Genomic DNA, 22128 nt, shown 5'->3' on the forward strand with positions numbered 1-22128 from the left:
TCGTTCTGATGCATTGAAACATTCTGATTGTTTTCAGCTTCAATAGGTGAGCTTTCAGAGTTTTCCTGTTTTGTGAGCCGAACAATTTTTAATCTGCGGTCGGTAAATACTCCCGGCCAGAAGCCGGTGGGAATCCCAAGGTGAAAGAAAGTCTCTGCGGCAACCGGTATTCTGGAGGCTTCCAAACTGACCCAGTGGGCTCCTCAGGGATGTTCCATGGGTTTACCGGTGAAATACCAATCGTCTCCTTAAGTCCTTTCAATCTTTGGCCACTTTGAAGAGCGAAGGAACTGTAATACCGCGCGGTGTGAAATTCATTTGTGTTCCTGGCGTCACCCACTCACCGACATTACACTGCAATTATCTTTGAGAGTCCGTTTTCGCGGGAGATAGTGTATTCAATGCGACTGAAATATCAAACATTGTCGGCGAATGGAAATCAAAACCACATCACAGCGCTCATAATCGTTCACTCCCGACCGCACGCCAACACATAACGTCAATGCACACACACGCTCGCCCACACGACACTACAAATCATGGCACTATCCCTATATACCGCCAGCAGTGTGCGCGTCGCGATTAAAACCGGTACGTAACAACATGATGAGCTACGTTGTACCACACACTCGACCGGGCCTGGAACATGATGACGTCACTTTGATGACATCAGCCTGGCAGTCGATGTTGGATAACTTAGCGCGGATCGATCGTCGTTTTATTAAATAGGCGGGGGCGTAGAAACTACAAAAAGAAGGCCTTTCCCGCGAAGAGACGCGATGAGAGTTCACAACACGTTGCGGGTGAAATCCGAGGCTCGCGGGCCTAGGAACGTTCAGTCTAATGTTGCAGACCACTGACTAGCCCTGCATCCAAATCGCACTGGAGTGGCGCGCGTGGCGCTCGAAACACTGGCGATAGTTTGTCGATTGCCTGCATTGAGGACTGGGGAGGCGCCGAGAGTTCTGCGCCTCTGTTGGTGATTGTAACGCCACCTGCCGCCTGTGACGTAAGTGTGACGTCACACTGCGCGGGATACCGATTTATCTGAGCTCGGCGACACCAGCTCTGTCGTGAACTATCGGAGACCACTGCGTTGATGAGAATCATCGCTGGCGTCTACCTTAGCAGGTTTCTACTGAACCTACTGAAATAGGCAGACTTAGCTGCCCCCAAGACGATCTCCTAGGTCCTCGACAGCTGTCAGCGTGTTCCCTGCTCACGTCACCGGGTCACTCAGGTCACGGCGTTAGACGGACGCCGTCTGACTGCGCAGCTTCTCGAACAGCGAGGGCCGCGGCTTGCGGTCCCGCCGCTGGGGGCGGATCCTGTTCCGCCGCCGCGGGCCGGGCGCCTCCGTGGGCTCCTCGGTGGGCGCCTCAGTGGGTGCCTCAGTGGGCGCCTCTGGCTCGGCCGGGGCGCTCTCTTCAGCAGCAGGGGCGGCCTCGGTCACCGCGGCCAGCTCCTCTGTGGTGGAGAGAGCACAGGGTCAGAGAGGGAGAGAGAGCGCGGAGATGGAAGGGGGGAAACAGTAGTCAACGATGAGGGCGATCTCGGTATTTTGTTAGGGGGCGGGAGGAGCGCAGCAAGCGCAGTGGAAGAATCTGTTGATTGGCATTGATTAACAGATATATTCTTATCTACCTGTGACGCGCGAGACTTTAAAGTCGATATGCGAAAACAAACAGATAGGGGAGAGTGGGGTAAGATGCCCAGGGTGGGAAAGACGCCCCACCCCCTCTAGCGATGAAACAAAGAATCGGACCTGGAAATTAATGTTCTTAGCGTAAAGCGGAAGCCTGCCCTGTTAACGGCACAAAAAATTGCGAAGCTCAGTTGGGCAACGGCTGGCTGATGACTGCATGTTTTTATTTGCTGCTTTCAAAAAATATTTTGGTGTCAGAACATTGTAAATATCAAAGAAGGTAAATAATTTTTGCGTCCCTTGCTATAGTCGTGATACATTAGCATGCGTGTACTGTGTCCCAAACAGTTTGTTTCATGGTGTAGTTTTATGGCTAACAAATTGTACTGATTTAATGTTACTTCGGTACCTTGGGGTAAGATGCCCCCTGTCCTGATGGGGAAAGACGCCCCCCTAAATCCGTAGGCTGTCCTTCAAACAGCCCGTCAAATCATTTATTACATACTTGTGATGTAGACAAAAGCCGATCTGGGACTATTGAGAGTCCAGTACGGTCGGGTGCTCCCCATGCCGGTCTCTCGGCCCACATAGCGACTTTTTGGGCGGCATCTGACTCTGAGAGCCCTCACGACGGCCTCTGTGGGCCCAATTACTGGCTCCAGGGCCCCTCACGACATCCTTTGAGGGCTCCCACGTTGGCCCCACGGGCCGCACTGGCATCGGAGGTTCCCACGATGGGCTCGAGGGCCCTCAAGCATCATGAAGACCTATAAGAGCCCCACGGTGGTCTCCGAACGCCACCACGTAGGCTTGTTTGGCCGCGCTGGACTATGATGGCCCTAACGATGACCTCTGAAGCCCCTTACGACTACTTTTGAGGGCCCTTATGATGACGTTTGGTGTCTACTGCAGGCTCGAAGGGACTACTGATTCGTTCAGGCGATTCACGTGCCCATTTATGTCACTTATAGTGCAGGGGGCATCTTTCCCAACGTCAGGGGGCGTCTTTCCCACCCTGTGGGGTAAGATGCCCCCTTTCACTTCTTCAGGAAAATGCTTAATAGCAAAAATAGTAATAATATTTCAGGCACGAAAGTGTGATATTTTTGGAGAAAAATGATGTCGGCTTCCGTTGAAACTCCAAGTTTTTGCTTTCCCATCGTCATTTTCGAATAATATATGACATAGTAAAACCCTGGGCATCTTTCCCCACTCTCCCCTACGATTCATATTTACAACATTCAACTTTCATGCTGGCGGATCCAGGGTGGGGAGGAGATTAGCCGAAATGTCCGAAATATGTCAGAAATCGGTGAAAAATTACCCCAAACCAAGCAAAATGAGCGAATTTCTTTCAGCTTGCCATTCATGGATCCGCCAATGATAACAAATACATAGCATACAATACACTTGCATTCCAATAAAGCCAATGCGAAAAGGGACAGACCAGTGAAGTTTTCTAGTTTTCTGATAGCGCAGTGAAGCTGCCGAGAAGGACGACCATCGTGGGTCGTAGGCATTTGATGAACGTTGTGCAGAAACAGAGACTCGAAATAGGCATAGATAATGCTCAAGTTAGTCACAATTTGGCAACAAGCATGATGCACGGGAAATGGTCTCGTTCACTACCTGGCTGAAAGCGTTTTCATGGGAAGCACAGCGTGGGGAGGACACGGGCATTCAGTGCGACTGCTCACCACATGTCAGCATTGCACACATTCAAACACTCAATTTGAATTTACACGCCCAAACAGTCAGTGCACTGAAGCGCCTGGCGTCCTGCCGCCCATTCTCCGTAAGCCCGATTACCTGCGTCAGCATCCCGGATCGCCAAGCTAGGTCTCACCCTGAACCAAGAGCTCGATGGCCTGTTGCGCCTCCTGTCGCTCGCTCTCTGACTCGTCAGCCTGCTGTTCTGGGACGGGGGTGGGGGCGGCGGGCGCGCCTGGCCGCTGGAATAGAGAGGCGAGTCGCCGACCGCCCGGCCGGCCCCCGGTCCTACCCCGCCTCAGACCGGGGATAAAGGCCCGGCGCTCCCCGGTCGGCCCGCGGCGGCGGCCGCTGAACGGACGCCGCAACGGCGCCGGCGCGGGCTCCTCCTGCTCCTGTGGGACCTCCTGCTCCTGCTCCTGGGGGACCTGCGGCTCCTCGGGCTCACCCTGGGGCGCGGCGGGCTCCTCGGCGGCGGCCGGCTCCTCCTCGGGCGTCTCCTCGGCTGCGACAGTGACGGTGGTGACCTCCGGCTCCTCGGCAGCGGGCACCGGCGCCGGCGGGCGGCTGAACAGCGAGCTGCGCCGGCCGCCCGGCCGGGTGACGCTACGGGCGCGCGGCAGGGGAGGCAGGTTACGGCGGCCGCCGGCAGCTCCACGCTGTCGGAACCGGAGGCCGGCCACCGGCGGCGCAGGGGCCTCCTCCTCCGCGGCGGCCGGCTGCTCCTCGGCAACCTCAGGGGCGGCGTCAGCGGCGGCAGGCTCAGCCGTCTCCGCCGGCTCGGCGGCCTTCACCGCCGCCTCCTCGGCAGCGGGGGCCTCCGCGGCGGCGGGTCCGGCCCTCCTGTCAGTGCGGCCCTCCTGGCTGGCGAATCCCACAACACCAGCGGCCTCTCCGCGGGCACGGCTGGCCAGGAAACCACGGGTGCTCGGGCGGCGGCCAGGGCGGCCAGCGCGGCCTCGGAAGCTGCGCCGAGAGCCGGTGGTTGCTTCTTCTTCCGCAGCAGGGGCGGCGTCACCGGCGGCGTCCTCGGTCGGCTCGGGGCGGCGACGGAGGCTGCGGTTGCGGCCCAAAGCCGGCCTTCCGCTGGTCTCCGAGCGGGACGATGCAGCGGCAGTCTCGTCGTCAGCCTCTACACGACCCCGTCCGAGCCTCCGTCCACCGCGACCGAACAGTGAGCGGCCCCGGGCGACCGGCGCCGGCTCGGGAGTCTCCTCCGCGACCTGGGTCTCAGCCTCGGAGGAGGCGTCGGCCTCGGCAGCGACGGCATCAGTGGCAACATCAGCGGGGGCATCGGCAGCGGCCTCGATGGTCTCAGCTTCAGCCGGCTCTTCGCTCTTCTGTTCTTCCTCAGCAGCAGCAGCGGCGGCGGCGGCGGCGAGGGACGGGCGCCTGCCGAGGCCGGGACGGCGACGACGACCGAGACCGAGGCGGCCGCGGCCGCGGCCGGGCCTGACGATCTCCTTCTCAGCGGTCGAGTCGGTAATGCTGTTCACTTCCGTTTCTTCCTCCGAGGCCTGCGCCTCTGCGCGCCGACCTCCGGGCCTCCGTGAGGCCAGGCCGCGCCGGGAGCCACCGAAACGGCGGCCCGGCGCCGGTGCGGGTGCGGCCTCAGCGGCGGGGGCCTCCTCAACTGCCTCTGCGTCTGTGCTCGTCTCCTCCTGGCGCCTGCCAGGGCGGGGGCGCCGGCGGCCTCCGAGGCGTGATGACCTCAGGGGAGCGCGGCCGCGGGTGCGTCCGAAAGGCCTGCTCGGCTCCTCAGCTACGGCAGTCTCTTCCTCCTCAACGGCGGCGGCAGCCGGGGCGTCAGTGGGCTGCTCCTGGCTCTCAGCGGGAGTTTCCGGCTCAGCGGCGGCGGGGGCTTCGACAGCCTCAACGGCAGCCTCAGGGGCAGCGGTCTCGACGGCGACTTCGGCGGCGGGCTCCTCGACGGCGGCGGCGGGCGCTTCGGTCACCTCCGGCTCCTCTTCCGCCGAGGGGCGCGAGGGGCGGCCGCGCGTGCGGAGTCCTCCACGGCTGCGGAACGTGGCCTTGGGGCGGAAACGGGACCCTCTGCGGCCGGTGGGCCCGCGCCGCTTCTCTTCGGCTTCAGGGGCGGCCTCCTCGGCGGCATCAGTGGTCTCAGGCTCGGGTTCGGCCCTGGCGCCGGGGCGGGGCCTCGGGCGGCGGCCGCGTCCACCCCTGCCGCGCAGTCCCGGGCGGCCCAGCCGCTGCGGGGCTTCCGTCGGGGCAACCTCCTCCTCAGCGACAGCCTCAGGGGCCGGCTGGACCTCCTGCTCCGTCTGCGTCACGGCCTGGGACTCGGTCTGAACCTCGGCCTGGGCCTCCTCAGAGACCTCGGCGGCGACCTCCGGCTCGACTTCGGCGGGCTGCTCCTCAACCTCCGGCTGTCCGGGGCGGCGGGAGCGGCCGCGCAGGCTGGAACGACCACCGAACCGGGGACGAGGACCACGGCGGCCACCGGGCGACAGGCGGCGCGGCGGGGCGGCAGCCTCCTGCTCAGCAGGGGCAGCATCAGCAGCGGCATCAGTCTCTTCGGCCTGGCTCTCAGCGGGCTCCTGACGGCCTCTGGCGGGTCCACGGCGACCAGCACCCAGGCGCGGGCGGCTCTGGCGTCCGCCGAACCTCCTGCCGGGTGCGGGCTCCTCTGCGGCCTCCACTGCCTGCTCGGGCTGCGGCTCCGGCTGACGGCCTCCGATCGGCTTCTTGGTTACCTCCTTCTTCTGCTCCTCCTCCGAGCTCTGCCGTCCGCGGAAACCACCGGGCCGGCGACGGAAGCCGCCGCCGAACGAGAGGCGCGGCCGCGGCCGGCGCGCTCCCGGCTGCTCGGTGGTGGTGGTCTCCTCAGCGGCCGGCGTGGTCGCTGCCTCGGTCACCTCCTCCAGGGGCGGCAGCGGCGTCAGCTTGACGATGGTGTCGGGCCGCGTGCGCAGCTGGCTGAAGTCGATCTCTGTGGTGACCTCGGCCTCCGGGGTGGTCTCCGTGGCGGCCTCTCCGGCGGCAGCGAGGGCCTCGGTGGCCGCAGCCGGCTCGGTGGCGGGAAGCAGCTGCTCGGCGCCTCCACTCGTGGTCGCCTGCTCGCCGGCGGTGCCGACGGCCAGGCCTCCGAGAGCGAACAGGCTGGTGACGGCGTGCTGCTCAGTGACAATCTCCGTCTCCGGAGCCGGAGTGGTGCTGTCACGGGGCGGGAAGCGCGTCTGCGCCGGCAGACGCTCCTCGTCAACAGCGGCAGCCGGGGTGTCGGTCACGTCCTGCTGCGAACGGCCGCGGCTGCCGAACCCGAAGAAGCGGCCGCGACGGCCTTCCTCTGCCTGAACGGCCTCCGGTACCGGCTGGGCGGCCGGCGCAGGGGCACGGGAACGGCCACGGGAACGGGAGAAGGGGGAAGCGCCCGCCTGAGGGGGGAACCGGCTACCACGGCCGCGGCCCAGCGAGGGCGCGGTGGCAGCGGCGGGCTCGCCTCCAAGGACATCATTGACTGCAGCAGACTCAGTGGGGAGCTCGGGGGCGGTCGGCCGACCACCGCGGCCGCGGCTCCGCCCACGGCTCTGGAACCGGCTCTCGGTGCTCTGGGCAGCAATCTCCTGGGGCTGCAGCCGGCGACGTCCACCTCCAAGCGGCCGACGGGAGCGCGTGGCCTCAGCATCCTCATCGACCGAGTTCTCAGCGACGGTCGGCGGCCGGCGGCCTCGCGACGAGGTCCTGCCGAAGAACCGGGACGATCCGGTGGAGGTGCTGGTCAGCTCAGGCTCCGGGACGATGGGGATCGCCACGGGCTCTGTGGAGAAAGAGCTGGGGCGCAGACCGCCGCGGCCGCCGAAGCGAGGCCGTCCTCGGCCGCGTCCGAGCAGCGTCTGCTCGGTCACCTCATTGGTGATGCTGTTAGGAGGCGGCGGCGGCGCCTGGGTGGTCGTGGTGGTAGTCGTAGTGGTAGTGGTAGTGGGCGCCTCGGTGGTCACAAAGGGAGCGGCGAAATCGTCCTCAAAGTCGAGCGAGTTGGTGCCCTCCTCGTCGTCGTAATAGTAGACGTATTCATACTCGAGGATGGTGCCGTTCTCCAGCTCCTTGCGGACGATCCGCGAGGATACGGGCTCCGAGGAAAACTCCTCCTGGCCCACCGCCAGCGACAGCAGCGCCGCCAACGGCAGAAGCCTGTAACACAGACGGAGGGGAACTATAAATAACATGAACATCGATGCATAGGTTTGACAGTGAAGGTAATGCAGCTCAAGACCTTCGACCAAGTGCTTCGACCAATTTCATAATCTAGAGAAAGGAAAGTGGGTGTTCATTGATATGCAGGACGTGAGAAGACGCTGCAAGTAAACATCGTGTCGACCCGTCTACGACCTTTCGCTATCCATTTATCTTCCATTTACCATCCATCCATATCATAGCGTACACAGTCAGCCTCCCCGCGGGCTAAACCGTCTCGATCGTAACGTCCCGATAGTGCCTGTCCACTTGGCAGCGACTGGGGGCTACTAGGGGCTGTTCAATATTGATATTGGTGAAAGGATTCGCTGCTGATTGCTGCAATGATTCGCTTTCGGTCTGACTTGTAGGTAAATGCAAATCGTTTATTCTGATAAGATAAGATGGCCATCACACCTTTCATTTTTAATAGAGCTAATCCGTGCCAGCACTTCGGTAAACGTGGAATTTATTCACCCTCTCTAGTGCATACTCTTTCTAGCCCCCAGTCCTCATTTCTACCCCAGCAACAGCGGCTCACGCGGTTCCATTGTCCGTCCCCCACAGCGCCGTGGCCGCGTCCGCGTCTGCGCCTGCGCCCTGGCCTGGGGCTACGAGTCGGGACCGCGCCCCTTGTATCGGCGACCTGTGACCGCGCGGCCGACACGCCTTTCACGTGGCGTCACGGCTGCGTCTGACCTCGACAGTGGGGGGAGAGGGGGGCAGGGAAGGAGGAGGGGCACGCCCTGATGGCCCGGCGTTCGGCGGGGGATTGGAGGAGGAGTGGTGGAATGGAGAGGAGGGAGACTGGCACAAAGAAAAAGAGAAGAAGGGGTTCAGTGTCACGGAGATTATGTGAAAATGGGAGAATCGGGGACCAATCGGTACGAGCCGATCATCGTAACAGATGAAAGAGCGTTGAAACCAAGATTAAGGCTCAGATTCATTGTTACAGATGACGGTTCTACTAGAAATATTCTGAATCTGGATAGCTTTGTTTCCGAGCGTTGCGGTCTCGTGACTGCAACGATGCATAGAACGGTATCTTTCAGTGAGCGAGCGAACGTTGAAGTCTTCGGGGACTTCAATGCCGAGTATAGAAATATCCTTTCATATTCTGAAGGCCAGAGCCAGCCGTTGATATGTCAGGCGGGTGAATGGACACTTGAAAGCTTTATCTGGAACCGACCTTTATCTCGGAGCCAGTGAATCATTGGACATTCACTACTATAACCTTCACGCAATTCGCCGTTTACATTTGTCATTAACCCGCGCCCCACTGGGGTCTGTGTATAACACGCCCTACTGGGGGGGGGGGGGGGCTATTCATAGCCCCCCCTCCTAACTCCGAAACTACTGGGCCGATCGTCAAAATTCAAACGGCGTCTGATAGCCCCGGAAAAACTGTCGAGCGAAACCTAATTTCATTGACCTCGAGGTCACCGATGACGTCACAGGTCAGGTCAAAGTAAAAATTATTAGCATTTTTGCTTGTTCACATTTTGGGCTCTGGCCGCCGTCTTACAAGTCAGATCAGGCTCATTTTTGGTTTCCACACTCGTGAACAGATGCTGTAGATACCTTGAGGGTACCAAACTTGTACTTTGATTTTCAGGTCAGGGTCAGGTCATCACAGGTCACGAAAATATTATATCATGCGTCGGTCACGTGACACATGTTTTATGGTCCATTTAGGCCATAGATTTCGAATTTGATGTCGTCTGTGTCATTCGAGGTCATTTTGAGTCGAATTTAGCTTAGGTCAGGTCACTTTCAGGTCAAAAAAGGTCAAATTTTGAAGTTAAAATTTTTCAACAAAAAAGGTGTCTATTGGATGCAGTTTGAGCTCAGGAACACGATGGTGCCATTTATATTGGTGTACGATGTCAAATACGTACTGAAAAATTGATTTGAAAAATTAATAATTGTGAATTTTTTGCAATAATGCGTATAACTTGGCCATTTTTGAAGATATTTAGCTAAAACTTGCTAGAGTTAGTCATAATCATGCATTCTGTCACATATATTCCGGTTTTTATCGAAAAGTCAAAAACTTTTTGAAAAAAAAAAATATAAAAATATAAATTTTGAATATTATTATATACAATTTTCGAAATTTTCAAAATTTTGAAAATCCGAGATAGCAGTTTGATAGCGCGGTCAATTCTGAGTCCTTTCATGCAAAGAAATTGGATCTAGCTGAAAAACTGAGCTCTTGGGAGCGATTGCCGTGGTTCAATGTTTTGCGTCGAAATCGGACGAACATGACGTCACTCTGACGTCATTTCCGGCCGACCTATGGTAGCTACGAAGTTTAAATTTTGACACAAGGTGTCAAATTGATGCAGCCGAAGGTACTGAAAGTTTGGCGTCGATCCGTCAAGCGGTTTGGAAGTTATTGCAGAAAAACGGGAGGGGGGACTATAAATAGCCCCCCCCCCCCCAGTGGGGCGCGGGTTAAGGCGTACCTTCCTGTGAACGCTTTCTTTCATGTTCATACTGACCGAGATAATTGCCAACAATGCCGCTCCAGCAATAAACCAATTAACGAATTGACGATTAACCACTTAAGCGACTACCTAGCCTGCTGGCCAAACCACTTTCACTTTCCCCATAGTTCAGCTGTACCGCCAATAGGTTCTCCCGTGCGTTCTTCCGAGCTCCAGCACGGACACAGCATGAGCTTATCCTTGCTTCTCAGTTCAATGTAAACCTGAGCCATTTCTCGCTACAGCCAAATCCATTGTCCATCTCCAGCTCTAGAGCTCCTCTGTTCCCAGTCTCACGGCCACCGAATAGTAGCGGTGACCGGGCGGACTACCGGCAGCCAACTTTCCCTCTCACAAAGACGAACGGGTGACCAGCTCACCGTCTCTCTCCGCCCTGCAAATGTCCATGAGATGAGGAGGAGGTGAGCCACAATCTCCATGCACGACCTTGGCGCCGCGGGAGACCGTGCCAGTCACCGTGCTCGGCCGATCGGCGAGGTAGCTCACTTTCCGATCACAAAGCGCGGCCGGGAGTCGCTCAATACAGGTCGGGAGAGGCGGTGACAGGATTAGAGATCACGCGGGGCCGGCTGATTCAGTGGCAGAGTCCGTCTGCAAAGCTGCAGAATTGCAGAGGGATGAGGGTGGTACATTGTCGTGCCTGGTACCCTGTCAGGTTGAGAGGCTCGGGACACGCGGTGACGAGAGCAGCAAGGAACGGGTGCGGAGGAGCGGTGGTAAAACTGGACTGGACAGGGCGCTACTGTTGAAGTAATGGTATCGATATGTTTTATTGAATGGTTTCCGGTGCCGCAGGTCACAGTCTCGGTCCTGGAAAATAATGTTTGTTCGTGTTGACTTAGTGTTGACTGTCGACTGAGTTGCTTAAATGTGATCGCTGGTTTTAAATAGCACTCAGATCTTATATCTGTAACGCGTCCTTTTTTGTCGTTTTCTCGTCCTTTTTACTATGTTGTGCGAATGCGCTGCTCTAGTCTCATTACTGCATTCCTTTTTAATTTCGTACGCCATTCTATCAAACAGGCATTTACCTGGCGAGAAAATTATCATAGGTCCGTGATAACGTGTCTTTTATGTAGCGTGTTGCCCACTCATGCAGCACTGAACACCACTGTTAAGCAGACCAGCTTGTGAGCAATTATATCCACCTTGCGCCTGCATAGTGCATAGACGGCCGTTGTCCGTTGCACTGTATTATGGCTTATTAAAATGAGCAAAGCACTTTTCATTGCTAACATTGGCACATTGAAAATAATGAGTGTGTGTGCTGGAGACCAGTGAAAGCATATCATACACCAAACTAAGTTTTACAGGTAAAGAAATAATAAAGCAAATATAGGCGTGCGTTGCTGCAATACCGCTATCGTAGCATGTTGCGAATGTCGCACATAAAACTCTCCTAAAACACATAGCGCATAAACATGTGGTACGGTGTCATGCTTAATGACACATCAAAGCTTCCAGTGTCCCGACGTGCTCCGTAACGTAAACTCCCGCATACCGTACGATCTCTCCCACATACGGCAGCACGATGGGCGTGTCTTTTCTCCTCGGCTCGTGGGAGAGCGCCCCTGGGGAGCTGTATAAGGTGCACCACGCGCACGGGACGCCACCGCAGCCAACGGCATGGTTACGGTGTGAACAGGCCGTGAGGGTTGAGCAATTTATGGCTATGTTCGGTAATGTATGGGAGGAAACTTCAGCGCTGTCGCGGCATGCGTTTAGTTCACACCAAAGGCTACTGTTGTGGAAAGTTTCGCACGTGAAGTGATAACTCATAAAAACTAACGGATCAGAGTGGTGCCAGACTTCAGGGTAAACACTAAACACTAATTCGGTTGTTTCTTTTCTCGCCGCCATGGATACATTAAACATCTATCGAAACTGTCATGTTTCAGCTAGAGCTCCTCTGGATTACACATAAAAGAGATTAACGATAAACATAATTGGGTCACACTGATCCCTCCCCAAATCATCCCTCCCCAGCGCCCGAAGCCGGTGATAATCTCGGTGGCTCTGTGCCGGCGGCGGTGGCTGCCGCGAAGGCCGCGTCGGTCACCCAGTGCCGGTGCCCCTGTCACGGTCACCCCTGGACGAGACGCGTCTCCACTCCCCGGATTAGCTCGCCGCCAAAAACTGCCGTAGAAAGTTGTTTCCCGAAGGACGGAGACGGCGACAAGTAGGGGAGGGTGGAGAGAGGGGCGGAGGGGCGGGGAGAGGAGCGGAGGAGGTCAGCAGGTCTCGGTGCTGATGGTGGATTACGTCATCGACATCGGATCAGAAGAACGGATCTTTGATAGTTGAAAGACGAAGGGAAATGTTCTTTTCAAGGACCTGTAGTGCTATTTCTTTACGAATAAAACACTGTTATCGGCTCAACCAGATTCAAGCGAAGACAATTTCAATAAATTATGCATATTTACCTACGCTCTCTGAATGAAAGAAACGTAAAAACAGTGAGGCGAAACCCGTCTCCTGATTTGTTTGACTGGGGCGGAATTTACTGCGTCCACACTGTCACCCACAGAGATGTTTTTGTGGCCCAGGCCCCATGTTGTGGGTGTCGCTGCCAGAGAGGTGTTTTTGTGAGTGTCCGGTCTAGCCGGCAATGGTTTGGAGATTGGGGTGACGCCCTGTCGTGGCACGTGCCTGTGCCGACTCAAAAGGAACTTGAGCATAAGCTTGAAAACCGGGATATCACATCAGTGATACGACGTCCCACAGCCCTTGTCGTGACGGTTATGAAATTATGTCGTTTATATTTGAAGATCATATTAGGCACGCCAAAGAAGGAGAGAACGCTTTAATATTTTGTTTTTAAAATATAAATAAAAAAGCCAGATAACCAAATGGCATGTCTTCAATCGACTGTAGAGGAGCAATGATAATGATCGGGGATGCCATTCACACGACCATAAAAAGCGATGTGATAGACTTCACATCCAAGTTCATCGCTTTTTAACAGTGCTTATCATAAAACGTCACGGCATCATAAAGATCTTCCCTTGACCGATTGAACCGAGAGCTACAGCCTTCAACTCTCCACTAAAAAGCAACAGCAACACGAAAACTAGACGTCTACTACGAACCGCTTTTCCTCTTTCCCATGGTATTGAGTCGTCTTCACTCGCTATAATTCCATATCAGGACCTTTTACGGTCCATTTAGTCTCCCCAACCTCCTTTCGATCATCACGTGACCCCACGTGACCTAACACTCAGGTATCTCTCAGACAGCGGGATGCGATCAATACCGTTCAACGGCCCGGCCGGCGATCCAGGTCACTCCGTGCGTTCACTTTCGTTGGCTGCCCCGGCTAAGGTCGACCGGTTCAAAGGAGATGCGCCAGCCGGTACGAAAAACCCACCGACCCGCCGAGCCGTTCCCAACTGTGACCCATGAAAGGTGAATGTGTATCCAGACACATGCGTGACATGCTTCACAGGCAAAATAGACAGCTCAATGAGTCAGAAAACCCTTCGGTCTCGGGACCTTGTCTTACATCTGTTAAAGTTCATTGTTTGATAGTTTGATTCTCCAGAAAGCTAAAACATAAAAATACTACGGCAGTTTCTTGCAATCTGACAGATAAGAACGATTAACCACAAAGGGATTCCCATTGAACCGCAAACAACGAGCATTCCTTGGCGATCGCCGATCCTACAACAATGGTATGAAGCCAGGCAACTCCCAGCGGGTGTGGTCGCCCCTCCTGCACTAGTGACCTGCTATAATCGGATACAGGGCGTGGCCATTCGCGTACTGTGGCGAGCCAGCCGTGACGTATTAGCGTGATAAGATATGCACCAGAGATCGGCCACACTATAAAGACCGCGTGAGTGACATAATAGACCACTGACATGAAACTAGTAAGCATCATGGGCCTTCCAATTTTAGACCAAATCGAGTATTGCGATCGGTGATTTAATTGAAAGGTTATGCGGAAATCATTAGAGCCGATTTTAGTATTGCATGAGTAGGACACGATTCACATGTCCTTTAGTCAATTTACCTTTTATGCCATTTGTCGCTTATTATTTAAGATATATTGAGGCATAGACATTAATTTTGGTGAAAAGGCATGCAATGCAATGAACACTGCAGTACCTCAGGTTAGAGTTTAATGACTCAATATTCCGAGCAGCGCATACTGCCTCATACGGGTGGAACGTCGCATGTCTCCATGCATACATTTCCACGCGGCTGGCGACTACCGAGCCTAGAACCACAGCGCTTTCACACGCCGTCAAAACCGAGTGTCAAACGACCGCACGACATGCGCCAAACCCCTCGAGCTCCCATTTTCACTGTCATTACTATCGCCACGCTATGCCGTCGAGCGAAGCTCAAACTTCTGCGCACCGAGAAGAGACGGGGATGACTGTCACCTTTTGAAAACTCGGTTAGGCAACGTCTCGGCGACAGATGTCAATGTTGTCGCGAGTTGCATGGAAATCGGTTTGCCATGGATGTCGTTTCTACCCACTGCGTATGTAAAAGGGAAGGGAGACGGTGGGTGTTGTCATGCTTGTGCTGCCGAGCTCGTGTGGAATTTTTACGTACATTTTATGTTCTGAAAAGAGCATCAAATAAATGCGATATGCTTGCACTAGCCTGCAGTCGTCCATGCAATTTTTTGGAGATCTCACGCCACGCTACTTATAGGTATACTGAAAAAAACATCCCTTGACATGCCTGATGGACCATAACGATAACTGATGGAGCATCCAGTACATACAATATGCTTGCACTTGCTTGCATGCACTTACCCATGCACTTTTTGCCTAGAATGGCCTAGAATATCAATATTCCACATCGCTTATGCTAGAAATAGCCTTGGCATGTTGAAAGCATGTCCCAGTCGGCTATGGTGCTACAGCTGCATGTTTTCCTCCCTCTGCGAAGGGGCATCTCACAATTGTCACACGTTTACCACGCTTGGAGTTGGAAGTTGGAACTTGGAAGTCGGATAACTTCCCTCGCATGATTACTTTACGCTCTCTTAGATACAATGCCGTGAGCGAAGCAGGATCTGCTCACGCTAAAAGGAGAAAAGGACATTAGTGGCTTGCGGTATACGAGCTGAAGTATCACATGGATACCACTGGTTTCATTCGTTTAATTATTTAATGTGTGTTCTGAACCAAAAACACTCATCGCTAAGGAATGTCAGAGTCCATAATCAGCTTTACGGTAGGGCCTTGTCAAAATTCTTGAGTCGTTGAGACTCCTTGCGTGCGAGGTTGGGGCTCGGCCGCGCGGATAATGCCCATTTCAGTAAGCTCTCCGCCTGCCCACACTGATCTGCGGTCTCTCTGAGGCTACCCTCTCCACCGTGACCCACCGCGCCCCTCCCTGAGCGCGGCAGCTGGGCCGGGCGGTGCCAGGCACAGAGGTCTACCGTCCGCGGCGCCCGTCCCGTCCTCCTACCCCACATCTCCCACCTGGGTGGGGCTGGGGAGGGGAGGTGACCTCGCCCAGACTGGCCCCTCAGCTGCGTGCCCCCTCTCCCAGCCCTCCGCCCCGCCCTACCCCAGAGTGGAAGGTCAGATAGCTTGAAGCCCGGGGCTCGTTCTAATTTTAAAACGATGGGGAGGGATCAGCCGTGGGCTAGTGCCGGAGGATGCTAGGAAAATTATTATTTGGCTGCCTAATTGTAGCACCGGGGCAATTTGGGCACCAGCTGGCATCTTTAATAGTACACTGCTCGAGGAAGAGAATGCCGCAAGGAATAACGTAATAGGTTTATAATAGAGCCAAGGCAGCCAAGGTTAACGTTACCAAATACCGGAGTTCTGTTATTTGTCGCGATAAAAAGGCATCCTCTTAAAGACGCTCTTGTAGGCACAACACTATTGATTTTGTTAACAGCCGACAGTCTAAAAATATTGAACACCTACGGAACAGGATGTGAGAAATCAGGCGCATTACTTCCCAGAAATCTGCCAGAATTCTCTACACTTCGCACGCTTCCACTGAAGGAAAACTCTCTGGCTTGGAGAGCACTGAAACACGTCGCTCAGCCGATCGGGCGTGGTCAGTCACGTGACCTCCCCGGTTTCCCCTCCCTATTATCAGCAGTTGGACAAGGCCTGGAGCAAGGCTAAGGTCTGTCCTCGACGGCAAACGAAGTGGGGCACCGCCCGCGGTATCCCAGAGCCGGCCGAGAAGGAGATTTACTGCGATTGGACGCCGTTTTGTGAGATCGGTGACTGATTAGCTCGTGTTTCGCTCATTAGACTCGTGTCGGACGTTATCTGCCCAGGACGTGACGACATAAGACCAATTGACAAATCACGACCCAGCGAACTACTACGTGGACGGCGTGAGGACCTTGAGATGTTTTCTTCCGCTGGCCTTACAGTGATAAAGGTAGCATTACATCTGAGATAGCAAGTTGCTGGTCCCGGAGTGTCGAGATAAAAACCGAGCCTTTGCCATTTAAATACAGCTGACCTCACGCTGCATTGCAAGCCGTGATACCTGGATAAGACATCAGTGTTTACTGTTTTGTAGGTAGGCTTAGTGTGCAAATCAACAGTGCAACTAAAAACGCACTCGACAATATTGTCTCTTAGTGAGATCGAGATGAAGGGGAAATAAATTGCGACTGAATAGCCGTGGCACGTTTCCGTTTTTGCTGGATGGCTGGCCATTGCGCGCGGCATTTCTTACTGAGAATCTATTGCAGCGACCTCGCAGCGGTAAGGATATTTATGCTGACCTAGTTACATCACAGGACAAAGGTCAACAGAGGCTCGAGGGAGTTCCGGGAGCCGCCGGGGATGTCATAGGAGGCCCGAGGGCGACGGCACTGCTAGGGAAGGAAGCAAATACCTAGACGCTAATTTAGAAAATGACGCGCTAGTTTTCCAATCCATTGACGATCGATAGTCGGTCGCCACTATTGGTGCCAATCGGAATTTCTTTTCTTGGAATTCCAATTTTTGTCCAATTCCAATTTGGAATTTGGACGGAATTCTTAACATTTTTTGGAAATTAATCGGAACACAAGGCCTTTAAAATTTAAAATTTTAAAACGGAGGCCTTTAAAACGCTTTTAAACACTTTTAAAATTTACGCAAAAAATGCAAAAATCGTTAAAAATTGGAATAGCCCCCGCTTTGGACAAAATTGGAAATTTACTTGGCAATTTCTTGGAATTGGATCGGAATTGGAATTGAAATTTCATGAAATTGGCACCACTAGTCGCCACCCAGTGGGAGCTGAGAGGAGCCCTGATATTGTAAGCATTACTTTGGCATTGAGTGACATCAGAAAGGGCTCTTTGACTTCCAAAGCAAGCACAATTTGCCAACTGGTCTAAGCAGGATAGCAACTCACTTATCGTAATAAGATTCGGCGCATAACTCAACTGCAGCGACTGATATTAAATCGCGCTTACCAAACGGTGAATAAGGATGGAGCAAGTCCTCCCAGCGTTGGGCAACATTGGCCGTATGAAATGAGCTCTATAGGCCAGAGGCAGCGTCGAGCCACTCTCCCCGTTTGGGATCAGGCCCGCCCCGTGGTCTGGGCAGGGCCGTGCGCCACGACGCCGAACTATGGGCGTGGCTCGGGCACGGCGGGAGGGGTGGGGCGGCCCGGTTACGCCACTCACGGCGCCCGAAAACACACACATGCACACAGCTATCATGGGTAGATGAAAGATAAATTTCCATCTCGACCTGAATGGGGAGCTGTGCGACACTACCAAACTAACTACATTGGACACGTAATGTTTCAGATTACGACAGTAAAAAAACTAAGAGGCTGATCTGAGACTATCAACCCAACAGATCCGCTTGAGACCAACATCAGCAATTAAACATTATGTACATTCGCAGCTTCAAAGCTTCCCATGTGACGCTCTTGTGACCCTGACTCAGTCGGACCTCTACCCTTGGCGGTTTGACCATTTTCCAGGCACCTTGCACCGTCTCGGGGTACGCCCGCTTATTCACCTCACATTCTTCCACGGTGTTCGAGGCCGTTTGGGCAGCCCCCCCCCCCTGTGTTCCGATGGGCGGTGTCCGGTGGCCTGTTGGTTTTGTGGGCCCGCTGCCCCGGCCGCCGCGCCCACTGCTTGGCCTTGCATTGGTCGCACGCTGGGGACTAGGGCGAGTGGTGTGGGCGGGGGCTCCACCCCAGTGGTAAACAATGGGGAGAACCGAGTCGTGAAAGAAGTCTCGACTTGACCCAGTCTCTCCGAGGCTGTGGGATAATGCCGAACTTACTGGGGTGCAGCTACGTGTTTGTCGTCGTGAGAATTGAATAGTTCGTGCAGCACAAAACTGAGTTGGGCACTCCACTCCTTACATTATTCTGGAGAAACGTCAGCGTTCTGGCTCTGATCGGCTAGTTCACCGCGCATGCTTAGTTTCTCTGCTCCATCGCGGTCATCGTGCGCCGAGACTTTTCTCGCTGCCTTTTTCTGAAAATCCCACCGCAAAAGTCCGGCTGGGAAACCAATTACAGAATGCACTTTGCAGGCAGTATTTTCAATTCTGCGTAACTGTATGTAAGTTCATATCCGTTTTCTTGGGCCACGTTATCTTTGATTCTACAGCGCTCAGATGAGAAGAGCATGCAACAATCTCTCCTCATCACGCTTGTTTCTCCCTAATATTGCAATGGCTCTTTATCACGTAAGCCTGCCCATCCTCTCTGCCAAACTGTGACCAGCCACCGCGCATTTCCGCGTTTTCACAACACTTGTTCGTCATCTGGGTACGTTTGCAGCACAATGGCTCAGTAGCCGATGGGACAGCCGGTTCCATTCCACGTGCCATGCAATCGTCCCGTTCACCCCCGATTGCGGCACCGGCCGACCCGAAGGCGACTTGGCGCGCGGGGGCGTGCGAGAAGCCACCGGGCCACACGCCAGACTGGCCGCTGTTGCCCAAGCGTCGCCCACAGTCGCGCAGAGCTGCCGGCAGCGGCTGCCGCCACCCCTCCGCCCCCGCCCCGTCACGCCGGCCGGCCGGCTTCAGCTGCAGATGAGCGGAGCGGCTGCGCCGGACGGCACGGGAGTGCTGCGGCGCAGCCTACCTTCCCGTCTCGCCCAAGGTCGCGGCGCCGCAAGTAAAAGTGAATGCATAGAAAGGCGGCAGCGCCGAAACCGGTTGTGGCGCACAAGACGGCGGATTACGTCCGAGGTGACCTATGGCCGGCCCGAGATGAGGTTCGGGGGATGGGGAAGGGATTTGGGGTCAGCACGGGTGGCCAATATAGTTACCTATGCAGACCCTGCCTCGACCGCCCGGTCCCTGGCGCAGCCCCAAAGATGGGACGGGAAAACACTCCCCGGCCTTTCGCAACCTGTCGCCTGACTTCTAGGGCCCAGTAAGAGCGTGAATATCAACAAGGCTTCTTTCAAAAGTGTCGAGTCGCCAATACGTGTGCCATCAGCAAGGCAGCCTTAACATTGGGCACGGTTGAATGCATCCAAAGTTCCCAGTGATTTCTGTCAACCACATGTTCTCTGCAGTTTCCCAGCGAATTGTCACTCATAGAGGCCTCTTCTCCCGGGATTTCCATTGACGGTTTTCCACTTTCCATTGCACTGATTGACGGCCAAGGCATGTGCCAGGGTTCCTCGCCTGATATAGTACGACCGAAAATTGCCATCGGTCTTGTGGCGCTCACTCTGACCTCACAAATGGCTCGCTCGACCCAGCTAGCCGGTCACGATTTGACCTAGCGTCTCGCACGAACCCCGTCTGCCGGTCCCGCCGACGGGGGAGGGGAGAGGAGGGAGGGTCGGCGGACCGGAAAGTTATTATTGTCGGGGAGCACGCGCGACGCTTCGAGCAGCAATGTTTCTTCATCGCGGAACCGTAAGTCTAGGCTGACAATTTCGTTTGATCGTGTAAAATCATATCATCTTATCATTGAATCTAGGCTGATTGCACCCACAACACTTTGTCATTGGCGTTTTATCTGTTCAACACTCTGGAATGCTTAACGCATTGTTTCGTAGTTGTTAAAATGTTAAAATGAGTTGTGAGGCCTCATTACATAATAAAGATCAAATTGGACTTATGATTTCATGCATCTTAAGGTTGTCGATTTTTATAAATGTTCCGTGGACGTCAAGAGACTGGGCGTAAACATAAGATACATATGCTCCAAAATAGTCGGCGTGGGAATAAATTCATACGCAACGTAACATTAACAAACCGATTCAGGGTGATGGACATGCTGATATGATCAACCGACGAGTTCTTTTTTAGTAATTTTGTGTAGACAGTTACACTAGAAGGTGTTTTAAACGGTTGCATATGTTAGGTAAGTGGCTCAATTTGAATGGCATCAGTTAGAATACGTTAACATTTGTTTGCGATGCACATAAACATTTCAAGATAAAATATAAAGAATGGTGATAATGATGACAATACAAATAACCAGACATGTTGTGAAAGAAAGCGATTTTGTATTCATAGAAAACAAATTTAGATATGCATGAGAAATTACATAGGTAATGAAGTTCTTTGATTGCATCGCTCCATTTTTTATTGACGGTGTGATTCCCGGCTGTTCCTGTTCCGTTCGTGGACCCACCTTTTCAGGATCATGGCCGGTGTCCTGGAGGGGACCTCCTTTGTCACCAGCGGCACCGACCGAGCACTCGGTGTAGCAAACGGCACGTCTCGCGTCCCTGCCCGAATGAGTCGCAGCGCCGGCCGGTCACATAGTTTTATAGGCCCCGCCGCCGCCGCCGCCGCCGACCGCGCCGGCTCGGCTCCCGGCACTAGCGCACGGCGTCAGAGCCAGAGCCGCCGCCCGAGCGCCGCGAATCGGCCGTCTGCGCGGGGCTACGCCCGCCGTTATTCAGGGATTTTTTCTTCATTCCTAAGTCGGAAAATTGATACTGGTTAGCTCTGCATAGCATGATTATGATGGACTGACTTATCGGAAAAGCATTTGGCGTTTGCAATGTAAATTTCCAGCCGACGTAAAATATTTTAATTGCTTAAAAGATTAGCACAATCTGGAAGAGTTTCGTTACAGAAACATTATATTCATTCCTAAAGCCTGTTACTATCATTCAACATTTTCATACTGTGTAATATTTATCAGTTTAAAAGGCTTGAAAGTCTTAATTTTATAGCCTAAATTACAATTAATGTCATTATGCCGGATGAAATTAACGAAATTTCAACTAAGAAAATAAAATTGCAATAGGTAAGCAACGGATATATTTTAATAATTTTAAACCAATTTACGTTCTTTCATTACCACATTCATTCAGTTAAAACATAAAACATCACATCCTAGTTAGAACATAGCGTTTAGCACACCAACATTGTTTTTTGCTTGCACGCCTGTGTAATATGTAATAATGTGCATCATTAAAGACTTTTATCGGTAATGCTAAGCATGAATGACCTCCCTATCGAAAATGAAAACAATGCGATATTGAAAATCACAGGCATAGCATCCAGCGTGCGGTTTAGTCCTTGCTTAGGGCCCTGTAGTCAATAGATTGGCAATGGACATCTGATCGAGAGTGACGTAGGTTGCTTTTTGCCCTTATCCACTGCAAAAGTCCAATGCAAGCCAAGTTGCTCCAATAAATACTGGTTACCGTCTGTTTAAGCCAGTTGCTATAAGTAACTTCTGTGTTGCATATCATCGTAATGAAATCGATCCTTTCCTGTCCACCTTCCAATGAAGTGTGTCCACGGACAATAACCGGATAAAGTTATCTATTCCCGAGCGAGGGAAACTAGTTTCTCGGCAAACACAAGCAGTTGCCTGGTGCATCCATGACCTCAGGTAATCCTTCGGTGTGCAATAGCAATATTCGCGTACCAATACTGGACGCTCTATAAACGAACGACAAACCCATCGAGAAACCACAGTATCCATCCATTTTTTTTTCTAGTATCCATGCATAGTATCCGTAGTGAGCCACCAGTAACCAGCAATCGATTTTTGCGTTTAGCTTATGTAACATTCCAATCACCACGCCGAGATCAGTCAGATATCTCTATCTTGGCTGAGGTATTTACAGCCCTTCAGCAGCGCGATTTTTGTGTTTTGTGGACATGCTTCGGAATCCAT

At 53.8% G+C, this 22128-nt stretch overlaps 1 protein-coding gene across 2 annotated transcripts; it reads right to left on the reverse strand.

The window, feature by feature from the left end:
* Positions 1 to 377: 377 nt before the first annotated feature.
* Positions 378 to 20723, reverse strand: LOC122368397 (serine/arginine repetitive matrix protein 1-like). Of its 2 annotated transcripts, none has more exons than XM_043342299.1 (3): positions 20623 to 20723; positions 3804 to 7507; positions 378 to 1467 (listed from the first exon to the last, which is right to left on the reverse strand). In XM_043342299.1, the coding sequence occupies exons 1-3, from the start codon at positions 20634 to 20636 to the stop codon at positions 1250 to 1252; spliced, it is 3936 nt and encodes a 1311-aa protein (XP_043198234.1). In that variant the 5' UTR covers positions 20637 to 20723; the 3' UTR covers positions 378 to 1249. The 2 variants fall into 2 exon arrangements, with proteins under 2 accessions (XP_043198234.1, XP_043198233.1); XM_043342298.1 differs by having other exon boundaries at positions 3492 to 7507.
* Positions 20724 to 22128: the final 1405 nt, after the last annotated feature.

This window comes from Amphibalanus amphitrite, unplaced genomic scaffold (assembly GCF_019059575.1).
Source record: "Amphibalanus amphitrite isolate SeventyFive unplaced genomic scaffold, NRLGWU_Aamphi_draft 000945F_arrow, whole genome shotgun sequence".
In the NCBI taxonomy this organism is placed as follows: Eukaryota; Metazoa; Arthropoda; class Thecostraca; order Balanomorpha; family Balanidae; genus Amphibalanus; species Amphibalanus amphitrite.